This window comes from Acomys russatus, chromosome 8 (assembly GCF_903995435.1).
Source record: "Acomys russatus chromosome 8, mAcoRus1.1, whole genome shotgun sequence".
Classification (NCBI taxonomy): Eukaryota; Metazoa; Chordata; class Mammalia; order Rodentia; family Muridae; genus Acomys; species Acomys russatus.
This window is the reverse complement of record NC_067144.1, coordinates 46192841-46208923: the sequence shown is the minus strand read 5'-3', so window position 1 is coordinate 46208923 and position 16083 is coordinate 46192841. Positions and strand designations below refer to the sequence as shown.

The 16083-nt window shown below is 35.8% G+C and overlaps 1 protein-coding gene across 2 annotated transcripts; it reads right to left on the bottom strand.

Moving 5' to 3' along the window:
• Window positions 1-2030: 2030 nt before the first annotated feature.
• Pou1f1 (POU class 1 homeobox 1) lies at window positions 2031-15013 on the bottom strand. Of its 2 annotated transcripts, none has more exons than XM_051150469.1 (6): window positions 14839-15013; window positions 12001-12150; window positions 5992-6216; window positions 3941-4105; window positions 3093-3153; window positions 2031-2241 (listed from the first exon to the last, which is right to left on the bottom strand). In XM_051150469.1, exons 1-6 carry the CDS (start codon window positions 14978-14980, stop codon window positions 2031-2033), a joined length of 954 nt encoding a protein of 317 aa, XP_051006426.1. In that variant the 5' UTR covers window positions 14981-15013. The 2 variants fall into 2 exon arrangements, with proteins under 2 accessions (XP_051006426.1, XP_051006425.1); XM_051150468.1 differs by having other exon boundaries at window positions 12001-12072; window positions 14839-14980.
• Between the last annotated feature and the right edge of the window lie 1070 nt (window positions 15014-16083).

Sequence of the window (16083 nt, the reverse complement as noted above, 5' to 3'; positions counted from 1 at the left end):
ATTGTCATTTGGAATTCTTAAATTGTCCAATATATATTACATGTTATGTCTGTGCGTCAGTTTGGATAGTATCTATGGTACTAAACTGAGGTATGCCCTTGGCCTTTTTCTCTTTTTATTTTGAGATACAATCTCATTGGGTTGAGTTCACTTTGTAGCCAGGCCAACTTGGAGTTTGTGATCCAAGATATCTTGAGAGCATCTGGGATTACAAGCTTGTTGCCAGCAGGCCCAACTTTAGTTCTGTTTAGTAATATTAAAAAAAAAAAAAAAAAAAACTGGATGGTATAATTTATTTAGTAAGTATTCTTTTTTTTTTTAAAGATTAATCTACTTATTTAATGCATGAGTGCTCTATCTACATGTACACCTACATGCCAGAAGAGGGCATCAGATTCCAGTATAGATGGTTATGAGCCATCATGTGGTTGCTGGGAATTGAACTCAAAACCTCTGGAAGAGCAGATTGTGCTCTTAATCACTGAGCCATCTCTCCAACCCAAAGAATTGGGTTTTTGTTGTTGTAAGTATTCTTAACTAACAAGGTCTCATCTAATTTCAACTTGTCTTATGGAGAATAGGTTAGATGAATATTGCTGGCCGTTCATTCAAAATACCTAAGCTGCTACGCTACATTTGCATCACAGTATAGGGCACTTCTATGTATAGTTTCAAAAGAGTTTATTTTCTGAGATTCAACAAGTATCTTCCTTGCTATATTCCCAGAAATGAAAAGTTCAGTATTTCCAATTTTATTAATAATGAATCATATTGTAACTAATCATACCAAAATTGAAACATTGTCAAGGGACCTCAGGTGAGTTTCTACAATGAAATTTCAAAAATACCTTAGCTTTTACTAGTTGGCAGGTGTCCACTATGCATCTCATTCCTTTAGCACATTTTATACATACTATGTGCACGCACTTTTCTAGTCACTGGAAAAATAACAGCAAAGAAACCACACAGCCTGGGCCTTGTTGCAGCTTACAGAGCAATGACAGAAGCCTCGGGAATCCCTAAAGCATATTTTTTGTTTTTAGATTTCAGCTGTGCTCAGGATTAAACCCAGTACCTAAAACAAACTAGGGCCTACTCTGTCGCTGAGTTTAGTGCACAGCTTACATTGTTTTCTGTAACAGAGCAGCAGAGAGCTAATGTCTGTGAAACAATACAGATGTCATGCCTGAATATTCCTACAGAGCTTTCTAGAAACACTTCCTTAGAAGCAAGCCTTAAGTGTTAACTTCAAAGACGCCAATAGATTCTAACTGAAGACAGTCACTTGTGGCACTTCAAACATTACTCAAAAACAAACAAACAAACAAACAAAAAAACATTGGGACTCGTGGCATACTCAACATAAAGCAATATACTTTTGTTTTTAGATTTATTAATTTATATTTTATGTGTATGGCTGTTTTGCCTACATGTATGCCTGTGTGCCCCATGCATGCCTGATGCCCATGGAGGCTAGAAGAGTCATTGGTTTCCCCTGGAAATGGTGTGACAGACAATTGCGAGCCGTGCAGGTGCTGGGTCTGGAACCCAAGTTCTTGGAGGAGCAATGAATGCCCCTAACCACTGAGCCATCTCTCAGCCAAGTTAATACAATCTCAACCTGGACCTTCCCTGGTTAATATTCTATAAAGATTTTTTTCTTATTGGTTAAAAAAATTTAAAACAATAAGTTGACTTAGAAGAGAAACTCTTAAACTAAATTCTCCACTTGTGCCCTGGCTTCTCCCCACTCCCCCTGTCTTTGTGTGTGTTACCGGCAGGAACCTGGAGGTCTTCCTGATTGGTTGTTAGTGTTTTAGAATTAAAGTGAATGCTGAATTCTGAGAACAATTAAATACAGTGTTTCACTTTAAACCGTTGGCTCGTTTTTAAAAATGTGAAACAGAAATAACTGCAGAAGTTATTGATTTAATCTAGTTTTTGAAGCTAACCAAGTAAGTAACTTCTGATTTAGCTCGAAAACAGAAAAGGATGGAAAACTGCCGCACAAATGCCTACCACGCACGATCTTATCTGCACTCAAGATGCTCCTTCGAAATCGAGAATAGACTTTGATTGAGACTCGTTTTCACCCGTTTTTCTCGCTGCCTTCGGTTGCAAAACCACACTCTTACTACTTCTTTCTCCAGATTCAGTTCTTCAGCCATCCCCATGATCTCCTGAGAGGAAGGCTTGCTCTGCTCTCCAAAGCGTCTCTCCAAAGCATCCTTAGCTGCGATACTGGGGGAAGCGGGATAGGGTGTACGGGGGAGGGTTGGGATAAGATCATGTTTCAGTGAAGTTCTTGGAAGAATAAAATGAAGTCTAACATTCTAAGTATTACCACGAAGAAGTAACTTACAGATTCTAAAAGCACTCGTGAAAGACGGATCTCCGACTTCTTCTTCTTCTTCTTCTTTTTTTTTTTTTTTACACAGAGTCATATCTTATTCTAGATAACCTTACCAAAATCTTAAGCAAAAATTAGGGAACCCAGGTCCTTTCTGTATATTTCACTTTATGCCACAAGGGGGCACCAAGTTCTTGCCAAAGAATAGGAATTGTGGGCCTAAGTACAACGCTTCCCTCCTGCTCATCAAGGACCCAAGGCATCCCCATTATTTATAATGCAGAAAATGTGTAATTGTATAATGCAGAAAATGTGTAATTGACAACTACCCGAGATAAAAACCTTTTACTATTTCATATTGGTACTGCACAGAACCAAAATATCACTAAATTATGCTTCCTGGTTGAAAAGATCGGGGTCGTATTAGACCTTGACAATGACATCCTGATGACACCATTGTTTTCTTAGTTAACGCACTGCCTGAGTAGGGCAACGACAGCAGCGAACTATTCCACTGGTAACCAAAATGTCTGTCTAAATAGTGAATCAGGCAATACAGGTTTGTCCACCAAATGTTTAAAAATGCCATCCCCATTTCTCATGAATTTGTTTTTAAAACATTTTCCTTCAATTATTTATATTCACCTCGTATGCTATGTTGCTCTGATACGATACTTAACTGTTGATTCCGTGTGAACACTATTTTTTTTTCTCTAGTAAATTTATTATCTCAAAAGAATACCTGATAGTTGTTCTCCGCTTCCTTTTCCTTTCATTTGCTCCCACTTTTTCATTGTACAAAGCTGTAATATGGAAAGGAGATAATAATAAATAGATAGTAAATTTAAGCTAATATTTCTTGGTTTCAACTTTTCCATATAAAATAATGCAAACTATAATTACTATGACTTTCTGTCTTAAACGTTTGCAAACTAGGTCATTTTATATTGCATAAGCATTAAATAAAAATGAATAAATCTCATAAAGATGACTTTTCTCCAAAACCTATCTTCATCTCCTCTTAGACCACTCATTGAAAATGCTTCCAAATTTTGTGCTTCTATATTTTTAAGTGTGTGTGTGTGTGTGTGTGTGTGTGTGTGTGTGTGTGTGTGTGTTGTGTATAGGTATGGGCATATGACTGCAGGTACCCATGGAGGACAGATGGCATCAGATTCCTCCTGGTTGGTATGAGAGGCAGGATGTGGGTGCTGGGAACTAGATTCTAGTCCTCTGCTAGAGTAATGTGTGCTCTGGATACCTGATATGTCTCTCTCTCCCTCACTCTCGCTCTTGTTCTCTTTCCCTTCTCCCCCCTCTCTGTGTGCAAGTGAGTGTATTGTGTGTGTGTGTGTGTGTGTAGAGAATATTCAGCATTTCATGACAATGCTTTGTTATCTAGAAAGCATCCCCATACAGCTGTGCTTTCCTCAGCAGATATATTTCTGCAATTGCATTGCATCAGGTGCCCCCCTTATCCACCAAGACATTTACTTTTCATTTTAAAGAGAGTAAAGGGCCCCCCCAACCTCCCGCCTCAGCATGCATTCTGCCAATCCTAGTCATTGCTGCAGAGATTTGCTTCGGTACCTCCAACCTGCTCAGCTTCCTCCAGCCACTTGGATAAAATGGCTTTCAGTTTACATGCATTTTTGAAACTGAGCTGCAAGTTTTCAAAGCGACAGATGGTTGTTTGACTGAATTCTGAGCCGTGCACCGCGGCCAGAGCTTCGCCCACATTTGTCTGGGTGTATCCTGTGAAAAGGTGAGACGGTTTTACCTCCAACTTCACCAGGAAGATCAGTGTGGGGCCATCAGCACACACACTGGCTCTCCATGACTTACTCATTAAAAATTCTGCCATCATTTGACAATTTAGTATTATGTAGGTTTAGGATAGAGTTGTAAAGTACATAAAAATGTGCCTTCAAGTGAATAAATCACTTGGGCTCACATGTAAACATAATACTAGCATTGAACAGAGATACCATGAACATATCATAACACTAGATAATGAACTTAGAAATTCTTGGTCTTCTTATGATTATCGAATATGATACATCCTCAAAACATTTGATCCATCAGATATAGTATCCAAAATGCCCAGTGATTGATGAAGCATATTCTTATGTGACTAAAAAACGTCAACAATATATTGTTACTACCAAATAAAACTAAGATTGAGGCTTACTTTACCGAAAAACATTTCATTCAAGAGGGCTAGCGTTGGTCCCACATTTTAAGCATACCTCCACACACAGTTACTATATTACTTGGTAACATCTATTTCCCAACAACAACAACAACAAAAACTTCCGAATGAATTGGCACAAACATTTCTGGAATCTAAGGTAAAATAAGCTATCAACATATAATTTTAAACATGCATAGCAATAGAAACAGAACTGAAAATAAGTATGATAATGATGTCTCCTGCTGTTTATTGCATGTAGTCAGTACATATTATTTCAGGGCCTACGGCTATATACCTATGTGTATAATATAATAGCATAGAATGTACATCAATAAATGTCGGTATAAATTACCTATGTGGCTGATTCAGAAGTTCAGAGGTCTATCATTTCAACCCATTAAAATGCATTTTTTCATGAATTTGAACTACAATTAGTTGTTATGGGTTTTCTATTTTAGAAAGTACTTTTCAGTAGAAAATGAGCAGCGGTTTGGAACAGACAGTTCAGAAAAGGGAAATACAAATAATTACAAAACATGAACAAATAACAATAATTGAAAATGAAAGTTAGCATTTTGAATGGAACTGCACTGCAGTGCAAGTTCATCTTTTCTGATTCAAAGAGTCCCAGTGAGTAGCTGCACGTTGATCTTTCAGTCACTGTTTACTTACTTCCTACTCTGTTCATTTGCCCTGTGCTGGAGACAGAAGAGATATTTGTGGTGGTAAAATCCAGCATAGTTTGACAACATCTATCAAAATACATCAGTGTTTGATCCACAGTTTTGCACCAACTTTTTCTCCTCGTATGTTTATATAGATGCAAAAATATAATTATAGAATTAATAACTGTGACGTCATTTTCATTACTAAGATATTAAAACCATGAAAGAGACCTAGTTAAGTAATCAGCGTGTTTCTATTTATAAGGTGGTAGTAAATAAATATACCCCCAGTGAACTCTTGAAAAACTCTAAGTTCTCCAAAATATGTATGTATAAAAGAAAATATGTTCTTGCTTTTAGATATGTAAGATATCTCTAGAAAAATACATAAGAAGCTAATACTGATGAAGAAAAATGACACGCGCATGGTAGAATGCTGTTTATGCAATTTCATCACTTCAAATCATGAATGCAATATCTATTCAAATATTCAGATAGAATATTAAATAAAGGGAGTACTTTAAAGCTAAACTTGAGATAGGCTAAATCTTAGAAGAAATATTAACTTAAAATCGATGTTTTTATTCTGTTAAGATTTTACAAGGAATTAAAGAATTTTTGTGTTTGTTTTAGATTTCCAAATTTGACTAGTGAAATTCACAGGAGCAACTAAGAATGTGACGTGTCTTGGGCTTTCAACCAAAGTATAAAATATTTCACAGTAACTAGAGTAACCTTTGCAGATGAAGTTGTCTGACCCATCACAGTTAACAAAAGCATACCTAACTTAATTCTTCTCACTTTAAATTCGTTGGCAAATTGCTCGAGTTCTCGAATTTCTGGGGAATCCATGTCTATTGGCTCTTCGACCAATTTACTTTTCCGCCTGAGCTCCTGCTTAAATTCAGAGGCCGCAGGGTCCTCTGCCAGGAGAGGCTGGTGCAGGGGAGGAAAGCCATGGCTCAGGGTGTGGTCTGGAAACTTGTAAAGACAAGGGGTTAAGCTGCCTGTGGATAAAGAGAGAGGGAAGAGGCGCTGTTGGTAATTATGTCTATCTCTATAGAAGCAACACTCTGTTATGGCCCACTGGTCTCCAGAATACCTCTCAGTTTGCATTTTGAGGCAGAACTTTGTTTTACAGGCCAGGTTGACCACAAGCTAGATAATTCTGCTACCTCAGCCCCCCCGCTTGCTTGTGTTACTGGTAATGAATGCCAAACCCATTCAGTCTTCACTAACACAAGCCACCTGATGTTCAGTCTCCTAAAGTAGGAGCCAAAGTTGGTGTCTACCTTCCACCTTCTCCAGAAGAACAAAACCAAAGTTAATGTCAAGGGAAGAAAAACTTTAAAATAGCTGACTGTAAGATTCCATTTTTCTTGTAAAAAAGATATGTATTCAACTCTAACCAGGATGCACACGTGGATCTCTGTCTTCTTAATTTAACAAGTGACCTGTAGTGTCACTTGTGTTAAATAAGGCAAGAAGTTTTTGGAGTATATGCTATCCTAAGAATTCTTATAACTAGAAAGTTAATTTTACAGTACTATAAAGGCTATTGATTTGATAGTAAATGCTTAACATCAATTAGAAAATAAGCATGTTTTAAAATATGATAAAGACATAAAACTTGTGAGATTAAAATATGCGATTGTAGTTAAGTGGATTTAATGAGGCAGAGAACCAAAAGGTAAGTTTAGAAATTCTATTAAATTATTGTAACAAGTACTGTTGAAAAGTAGACAAAATAATGGAATCAATTTCGTTTTTTCACAATTATTTAAAGAAAGCTATCATAAAATACAAAGGGAGGGGGCGCAATTCCAGACATGAAAGGGAATTACCCATAAAGGTTTGCTGTGTTGGCTTGCCCTCACTGCAGTATGTACTAGTGACCAGGAATAGTCTGAAGAACTTACAGATTCAGTGCTCATTTGCAAAGTAGAATCTGCCTCAGTTCAGGGTCCTAACTGTCAAGATGGCACAGCAGAGAAAATTCGGCATATTTTGTTTCACTTTTTATTCATTGACAAATTACTATTTTTATTACTGAAGATCACACTTCTGCTTGTATTGAATGTCATGTATAACCAAAATATGAATAATTGATCAGTCTCATGAACATAAATAAACACTTAAAAACAAGTTTCATAGATTATATACAATTATTGTATTAAAAATACACCAATAATCCCCAACCTCATTAATGAGTTAAAGAAATCAGTAATAATATAGTATGTAAAGCTAATAATACACACACATTTAATAAGCAATAGTAATTTAAGTCAGCAAATTATTAGCTTATAGTATTTATATAAGAATATGTAATAATAAGGTTCAGCTCTAAACAATATAATAAATGTTTTTTCTAATAAAAATTAAACATATAAGTTCTAAGAGGTTAAATGACATAGCATGAAATAAATTCAGCTACTTCACAGATGTGATAAAGGCTTAAGATAAATTATTTTTCTTTTTAGACTAATTTCATCTTTTTGTGTATGAATGTTTACTCGCATGTATGCGTCTGTACCGCGTGTATACCTGCCTGTGGAGGCCAGCAGAGGGTATTGGATACCCTGGAAGAGGAGTCAGAGATTGTGTGAACCACCGTGTGGGTGCTCGGAACCATTCTAGGGTCATTCGCAATAACAGTAACTGCTGTTAACCACTGAGCCACATCCTCAACCCGGAAGAGAAAAAAATATTTTTGCTGCTAAAAAAAAAAAAAAAAAAAAGTATGCTGCTTTTATGAAACTGAAACTGTCCAGTTCCATAAATTTCAGAATATCCTTTAGTAAGAAACGGTCCTGTAATGTCTGAATATTAACCATCCATGTGCCATTCCTCATGCAGCACCTCATGCCCACCACTGTCCCGAGGTACTCCATGTCCTCTACAGGGCATGCCTGACCATTTCATGTTACAGAAAGAAAATAGGAAAGATGACAGAGAAGAGAGGAAGGAGAGGGGAGGGGGAAAGGGAAAATATGAGAACATAAACGGAAAAACAAAAAAAAGAACGAATGAAGAGATTTCTATTATCTCGTTTTATTCCCAAACAGAAACTGTTTCCTTTTCCTCTCCTCTTAAAACGTACTTTTAAAACAAGGGCGTGCCCTCCATTTCAGGCAGGCTTAGCACCTACATCACATGGCTGTGCTGGGTCCTCGTTCTTTGCCATGAGGCTGGTGTGCCTCTTTCCCACGGGGAGAAACAGCCCCCACACTTGCTTCCTAAACTCCACTCAGCTTTAGAAGCTGAGAACGGAACAACCCCAGAGATCCTGGAATATGAATGCCGCGGATTTTTTGCTGGTTTTGCTTGGTTTTGTTATTTTCTAGCAGAGGTTGTGAAGAGCGTTTGTAATCCCCTCCTGTGATGTACTGTAGATGGATGGCATTGCATCCAAATACTCTGTAGAGAGGAGGAAGTAAATGCCCACACGTTTATCTAAGGAGAGTAAAAGAAGAATGTAGAGTTGGGTTGATGCAAATTTGCTGCAACCGGAACCTGGTACAGTAGTCTCATTAGTTAATAGGGCAGCCAGTCCTTCTCTTTAGCTTGTACGTGCCTGGACGGAGCTACAGGGAATCCAGTCCTCCTTACATACCTGACAAAAATCACTACAGCTCTTCCCTTCCTGTGTGTTGGTTTAACAAAATAATGAAATGAAAGGATCAGAGTTCAGGCAATAAAATAGCCATATAAAAAACAATTCCATGCCCTTTGAAAAAGTTGTTTTAGTTTATTTTACTCTTCATACAGTATATGACACCAAACCTGCCTATAAGATGCTTCTATGGATCTTGAGGGAGTGGCTGACATTTCAGAAAATCCAAACGGCATAACTAGGTTTCCATTGTTCTTTTTATACCTTCCCTTCCTCATTTTTGAATGGTTGTATTTTATGACTCAATTTGTGCAGCTTCCTGGGGAAGGAAAGCAGAAAAAAATTCAGATTGTCTAAGATTTAATCTGCCATGGAGTGCATGCTAATGCTGAATATATGTCAAGAAGAAGGCATGCTAACAAAGTATAAGGCATATAATATTGTAATGGCATCCCTCTCCAAAATAGTCAAATATAGTCTCTGTGCATCATGGTGGGATTTCATTTTAGTGACAAAATATAATTTAATTTGAAGGCTACAATGATACCTCTAAATCTTGGTAGACAACTGCGTTCATGATGTTAGTAGACCAGACTTTGGATCTGGTAAATGTTGATACACACACACACACACACACACACACACACACACGAGAGAGAGAGAGAGAGAGAGAGAGAGAGAGGAAGAAGAGTAGAAGAGGGTGTTCAGAGTGCTGTCAGCTTCAGCTGGCTCTTAATGGGACCCTGGGCTGTTGCCCTATTGCTAGTGCAGGCTGCATTATAGGACTCTGAGGCTAGCTATAAACTCTCTAGATAACTGTGGGCCACATTGATTCAGTGTAAGGGAGATGGTACCCAAAGGAATTAGGATCAGACATCAATTAGCCACTGGTCTGTGGCTGGTGTGTGTGTGTGTGGGTGTGTATGTGTGTGTGTGTATGGTGTACATGTGCCTATGTGTGTATATATGAGTGTGCATGTTGTATATGTATGTATATGTACATATGTGTGCTTGTGTGAATGTGTGTGTAAGCGTGTGTGTGTGTGTTGGTTGGTTGGTTGGTTGGTTTGATTTTTACGATAACTCAAGTCAAAGGGTGTCCTTAAGGAAATATGGAAACTGGAGGCACATGGGGATTCCTGTCCATCACGGTGACAGAGGTTCCCTCCAGCAGAGAGCGGCATGTGACCACACACATTACTTTCTGTTTATCTCCCTAAGTTTCTGTGAAACCTAAAGCAAGCATTCCACTCTCACCTCCAACAGCTCTTTGAGCGTTTTTTTTTTTTTAACCAATTTGCAGCAAATTCCGTTCATCAATGAGGAAATTCTTTATGAATATTGATTAATTAGACAATATATAAGTGATGAATTTTCAAAGGAAAAAAGCATTAACTTTAGACATTCCTTAATTGTTGAAAAATAAAACTAGATTGGAGACATGGATCAGGCATCAAGAGCACTGGATGTTCTTCCAGAAAACCTGTATTTGATTCCCAGACCCCACATGATGGCTTACAAGTGTCGTCTATAACTCTGACTATAGGAGATCTAAAAGCCTTTTCTGGCCTCTGGGAGCAAAGTATGCAAATGATACACAGACATACACGTGAGGAAAGCACCATGAAAAGAGAATATAATTTTTTTGAAACCAGGAAAAGCCAAGGTTTATAAACAATTATTAAGAACGCCAGTCTTTGAAGTTGGTGGTTAGGGAGGTGGTGGGGAGTGTAAAAAGGGGAAAGAATATCATGAAAATGTATTGTATGTAAAAAGTTTAATAAAATAATTTTAAGGAAGAATACCAGCCTTCATTTTACCATAACAGTTAAGATCCTGGTTTACTTAGAACGATGCTTGACAAGATGCAAGAAATGCTCATTTCTTCAATGTTTTATTTTAAAAAATCATGTTATACTGAGGAGTTAGAAATTACTTGTTCCATTTCACTTTGAATTTCTAAGCATAACAGTGTTTCTCTTTGTGTTAGTGTTTACTCGGTACAAACATGAGTAAATTTCAAAACATTTCCTTCATATTTGATTCTTTTATCCAAAATTTTTACTGTTTGTCTATTTTTCTGCTCCACCCTTCTCCTATTTTTCTTGGTTTCTCCTTGATGAGAGTTATTTTTCTGCTGAAATAACAAATACAGACAACTAAAAAATTTTCTTAAGAACAACCTAAAAATATGTGAACAGTAGTTCATTTTTTTTTTTTTTTTTTTTTTTTTTTTTTAGCCCACTAATACATTTTCTTTAGCCATGCCCTGGAATTAAGTAGTGAATTTGGGCATGAGTGTAACTCATAGGGCAACTATTCCCATTTTAGGAAGCGATGATAAATGCTTTTACACAGACACCAGTATACTGGCACTATACTTGAAGTAGGTATGCCTCACTTCTCCTGAAGTCTATGCTGCTTCACCTACCTCAGTAAAGCTTCAGAAACAAACCAGAAGGACTGCCAAGGCCTGAAATAGCCATTGGTAAAGTCTCTGAACATCAGGATGAGCATTCAGTATGTATCACATATATATATGTATATGTATATATATATGTATATATATATACACACACACACACACACACACACACACATATATATATATATATATATACACACACATATATATATATATATTTCTGGAACCAGTATACAAAGAATATACTGTGACAAAAACAATGCTCTATAAACTATGGTATATGATGGAATAGCCACTAGCCACATGAGAGTAAGGGCCATTGGAATTGAAGCTGATTCAGTAGAGAAACTGAATTGTAAGTTCTTATTTTAATTAACTTTCATTTAAATTTAAATAACCACATGGGTCTACTAGCCAGTGTAGTACTGTTGCCAGGAGTCCCACGAAGGCAATAACAAGTGACAGCCAGCAGTTTAATAGCAATAAATTAAAGGAAAAAAAATGAACAAAACAACAACAAAATCATACAAAGCCAATACAAGGACAGGATTATGTATAATAGGGGTATTAGGCACACCCTTGGGTTTCTGAGGGCCTCTGGAGTCTGGGGATACTTTTGCAACTGGCAGATGTACCACTAAGTTCTGAGCCAAAAGATCCGAAAATGTCTTGTTACAGTCTTGTCACTGTTCCCAGGAAATCCAACATTACTTTCCCCAATTCCACACCACATAGAAAGATACTTTTTCTTACCTGCCATCACTCCATAGGTGGATGGCTGGTTTCCATAATGACAGGAGGGCACAGAATAGTGAAGTCCTGTTGCTGTATTCCCCACAGTTGTCATCGAGAAATACGCGTGCAAGCATTTAGGAGTTTGGATCAAAGACAAAATAGACGGGACTGGTAAGAAAATGTATGAGGGTTCAAGACACATTCAACTCATTTCAAAATTACACATTTATGCGATTCTTAAATTATATGCCAGCACATACTTTTTTCCTCACAGAGTCTTTTAATGAGCAAATAAAATCAGTCAAAGGTTGTCTCAAGTGATGCGCTTCTAAATCATCAAAGTAGACTATTGTGTGGTCTGTGTTGTGCTACAAGAATCTCATAAAGAGAGGGGAATAGAACTTGGACCCTAGCTCCTCAGGATGTGTAAAATTCTTGTGATCCCATCCAGTATAGACATCTCACCACAAGTGCAGAGGCGTAGTCTGAACCTCACAGTGTAGCACAGTACTATGCGGAAGGTGTCTATGGAAGAGTGATACAGAAAGTGACTCTTGAATGGTCTTAGCTGATAAATTTGCTTATTTTCTTTACAAATTACTTTTACTAAGAAGAAAATGCCAGGATAAGTACCTTCCTGTTTAAGTACACTCATAAAAATTCTGTTGTTTTCAGAGTTTTATGAAAACCCTATGCAATTATGTTGATATCGAAACCATGTCTTGTGGGTTTTCTGTATGCATGCAACTGATAGAACAATTTCAATAATAAATGTTAATAATAAAGTCAGTAACATATCTTCCTTTATTTTGGAGGCTGTATATATACATAATCTCATGCATAAGAATATACTTCCTAAAATTAGTGTGCATTTAAAATAAGATATGATCTATAACAATATATCAAGCTTTAAACACAAATCAACATTTTAACAGCAAGGACTTTCAAAAATAAAACTACCAGGAAAAAGTTTCCTTATATATTTGCTTTCTAATTTTTCCTCTCACATCATATATACTATACTATACTAAGATAGTTATAATACAATATATTAATATTATAAGAGGTCATTATAATAAACATAACAAAATATTTTTATAAATAACATAACATATAATTAGGAATAATTGAGAATATTAACATATGATGTAGTGGTTAACTACATGAGATCTTTTCACAGAATAAATACATTTGTCTAAATATAGACCAATATTTCATTGTAAGCATCTGCATAACTTTGATATAGAAAGATATGACATAATTTTAGCATGCAATGTATACATAGGAAAATTTTAGTATTCATATAAAAAAATAAATGAGTCTTAACCGCATTTAATACCCAAGGGCTTTCATTAAAATACTATTTTTAATTATTTACTTAATTAGATATGTATTAGCTATAATTTTATAGAAAAATATAAATCATTTACAAATAATTTAAAGAGACTTTTACAGATTATTTTTTATTTGTGAGTCACATGTTATTTGTTTTTTATTTTAGGAAGTTAGATAAAAGGTAGACTAATTTATTAAATGCATTGTTATGTCTTTCTAAATAAATCAATAAAACTTAAAGCTAGATCATTTTGCTACACCATGATTTTTAATGTTAAATTTTACTTTCTTACTGATAAGATATTTTTCCATAGCCCATTAGAGAAACAAAATATCATTTTTCTAATACTAAATTTCTAAAATACATAATTTTAAAAGTATGGTTGTGCCTCAATTATTTAGATTATGTATGTAATCATTTTTAGGATTATTATCGGATTAAATTATTTTTGTTATATTTTCTATCAAATATGATTCAGTAAACTTCCAAAGTTATCTTTTAAGTTAAACTGTGGAAATTGTTAGTAGCATAAGTGATGTTTCCAGAGTCCAAATAACCTAATCTCTTAATTATTTAAAATTCAGCCAAAGATAGATGAAAAACCTTCATATATGTTTGTATACTGCCTGATTATCATAAAAATTTGTTTAATTGTTTTAAATCACAATAAAAAGCCAATTTTTATTTCTACATATATAAAATTTTATTTCATGTGAGGCTATTACATTTTAAACAAATGAAAGGTGAATACAGATTGTTGTTTCATGGAAGAAATGTAGTTAGTCCAAGGCTCTGGCCACCTGTAAATTGACTTTGAGACCAACTGTTATTGCATTAAGTACAAATGTATTAGCAAAGTGCGTATACTTGCCTGTGCCTAGATATCATGTTTGATCTCCAGTTTAATTTTCATTTAGGAATGTTAAGTAAAGACAAATTTATAAAGTTATTTTTAGAACTCAGTCTTGAGAAAGTCAAACTCTCTCAGCTCTAAATATTCTCTTGTTTTGTCTTCTAAGACTAAAAGTATGCATTTTAATCTCAGTTTGATAAAGCATTTAATTATTTTATTCATTAAAGCTCACTTCAGTTGGTGTTAGGAATTTTTCAGTTTATTTTTATAAGGTTGTTTATGAAGAATACAAATATAATTCAAAAATGAAATGTATTTTAATACAAAGCAGCAGTACCTACTTAACATTAAACTAGTTTAGAATATTTAATTTTGGTCTTTTATCCATAAACATTTCTATTAAAACTTTTTCAGAGTGATAAATACTCTAGCTCACTATTTGCTTTTGTAGAAAACAGTTTTTTCTAGGCTGTAAAGTTAAACTAATAAATAGATAAATAATTCCCTTATTTTTTTAATTCTTAGGCAACTGTACTTTTACAATAATCTTAATTTTTAACTAAAGCAACTAAAGCTAAAGAGAGGGTAATGGAACAAAGAGATTACTCAGTAACAAGATTCATCACATCCATTCTGAAGCTGTAGGCCCAGACGTGGAAGTTAGTACCTGTGGACATCACGTTGGTGGGATGGTTGGAGACAGGGAGACACTCAGCCGCACTGTGATGCATTCTCAGAGGCAGAGTTGCAGAAGCATCAGAATTCAGAGGTATAAAGGTATCAGCCGAAGTGAAAGACTGGCAACTCATCCCCACAAGAGAGTAGAAAAATAAGACCCGTTGCTTGCCAGGTCACTTTTATTATATTACTGTATCAAAGGGCCGCTTCGCTTCTCCCTACCTGCATATATACATCAGGACGGCTCTGAGGCACTAGGAGGGTGCAGGCTAGTATTTATACTGGGAGGAAATTCATTTATACATGTTAATCGGTTTTTCCCAGGAGTGCTCTTTGTCAAGCTGAACTGTGGGTTTTTTTTTTCCCAAATATTATCTGTACCCTAGGAGGAACATTATTGTGGGGTACAAATTGAGTGGAAGGCAAAATCAGAAACTTCATTTGACGTCTTCAATAAATGAGACCTTTCGGAGAAGAATCAAGAACTTTGAAATAGTCTTTCCCAAAGTAGTAAAGTGGCCATCGCTGGAAAAAATAGGTATCTTTTGGTTTTTAATATAATAAAAGTTTTAAATATGAGGTTTTCCCATTTGCTTGCATTCAAAGTAGGTTAATATTAGGGAAATACACCTTATAAAAATTTAAGAAGTAAAGTATTTAGGGCCTGTGAGATGGCTCAGAGGTCACAGGAGTGTGATGACCTGAGTTCTGTGCCTGGGATCTATGTAAATGTGAAAGAGAAAACTAACTCCACAAAGTTGTCCTCTGCCCTGAATATGCATGCTATGACATGCTAGCCCACACATATATATCATGCACACACACACACACACACACACACACACACACATACACACTAATAGAAACAAGTTTCAAAGAAATGAAATGTTTAAGTCGACACTTAGACTAGCATGCGAAGTGAAATACAATGCATCTTCTGCCAGTTATGAGTTTAAATTCAATAGTGCATATTTTTGAAAAAAATATGAGAAGTGTTTTAAGTTTTCTTGTAACTATACAGTAGAAATATTCTTAATAATACATAGTAGTGTGCAGAGAAGACAAGTATAAGTGATACCATCTTTCCCATGATTTCAACGTATTCATCAAGAATGAGCAGTTCTTTCTAGCTACAGACAGAATTCAGGGGCATTTTTCTATAGATACATCAAACAAATCTTGGTCTCTATAACTGATGTGCCATGCACCCTTGAGGAGCTAGTCCGAGGCACCA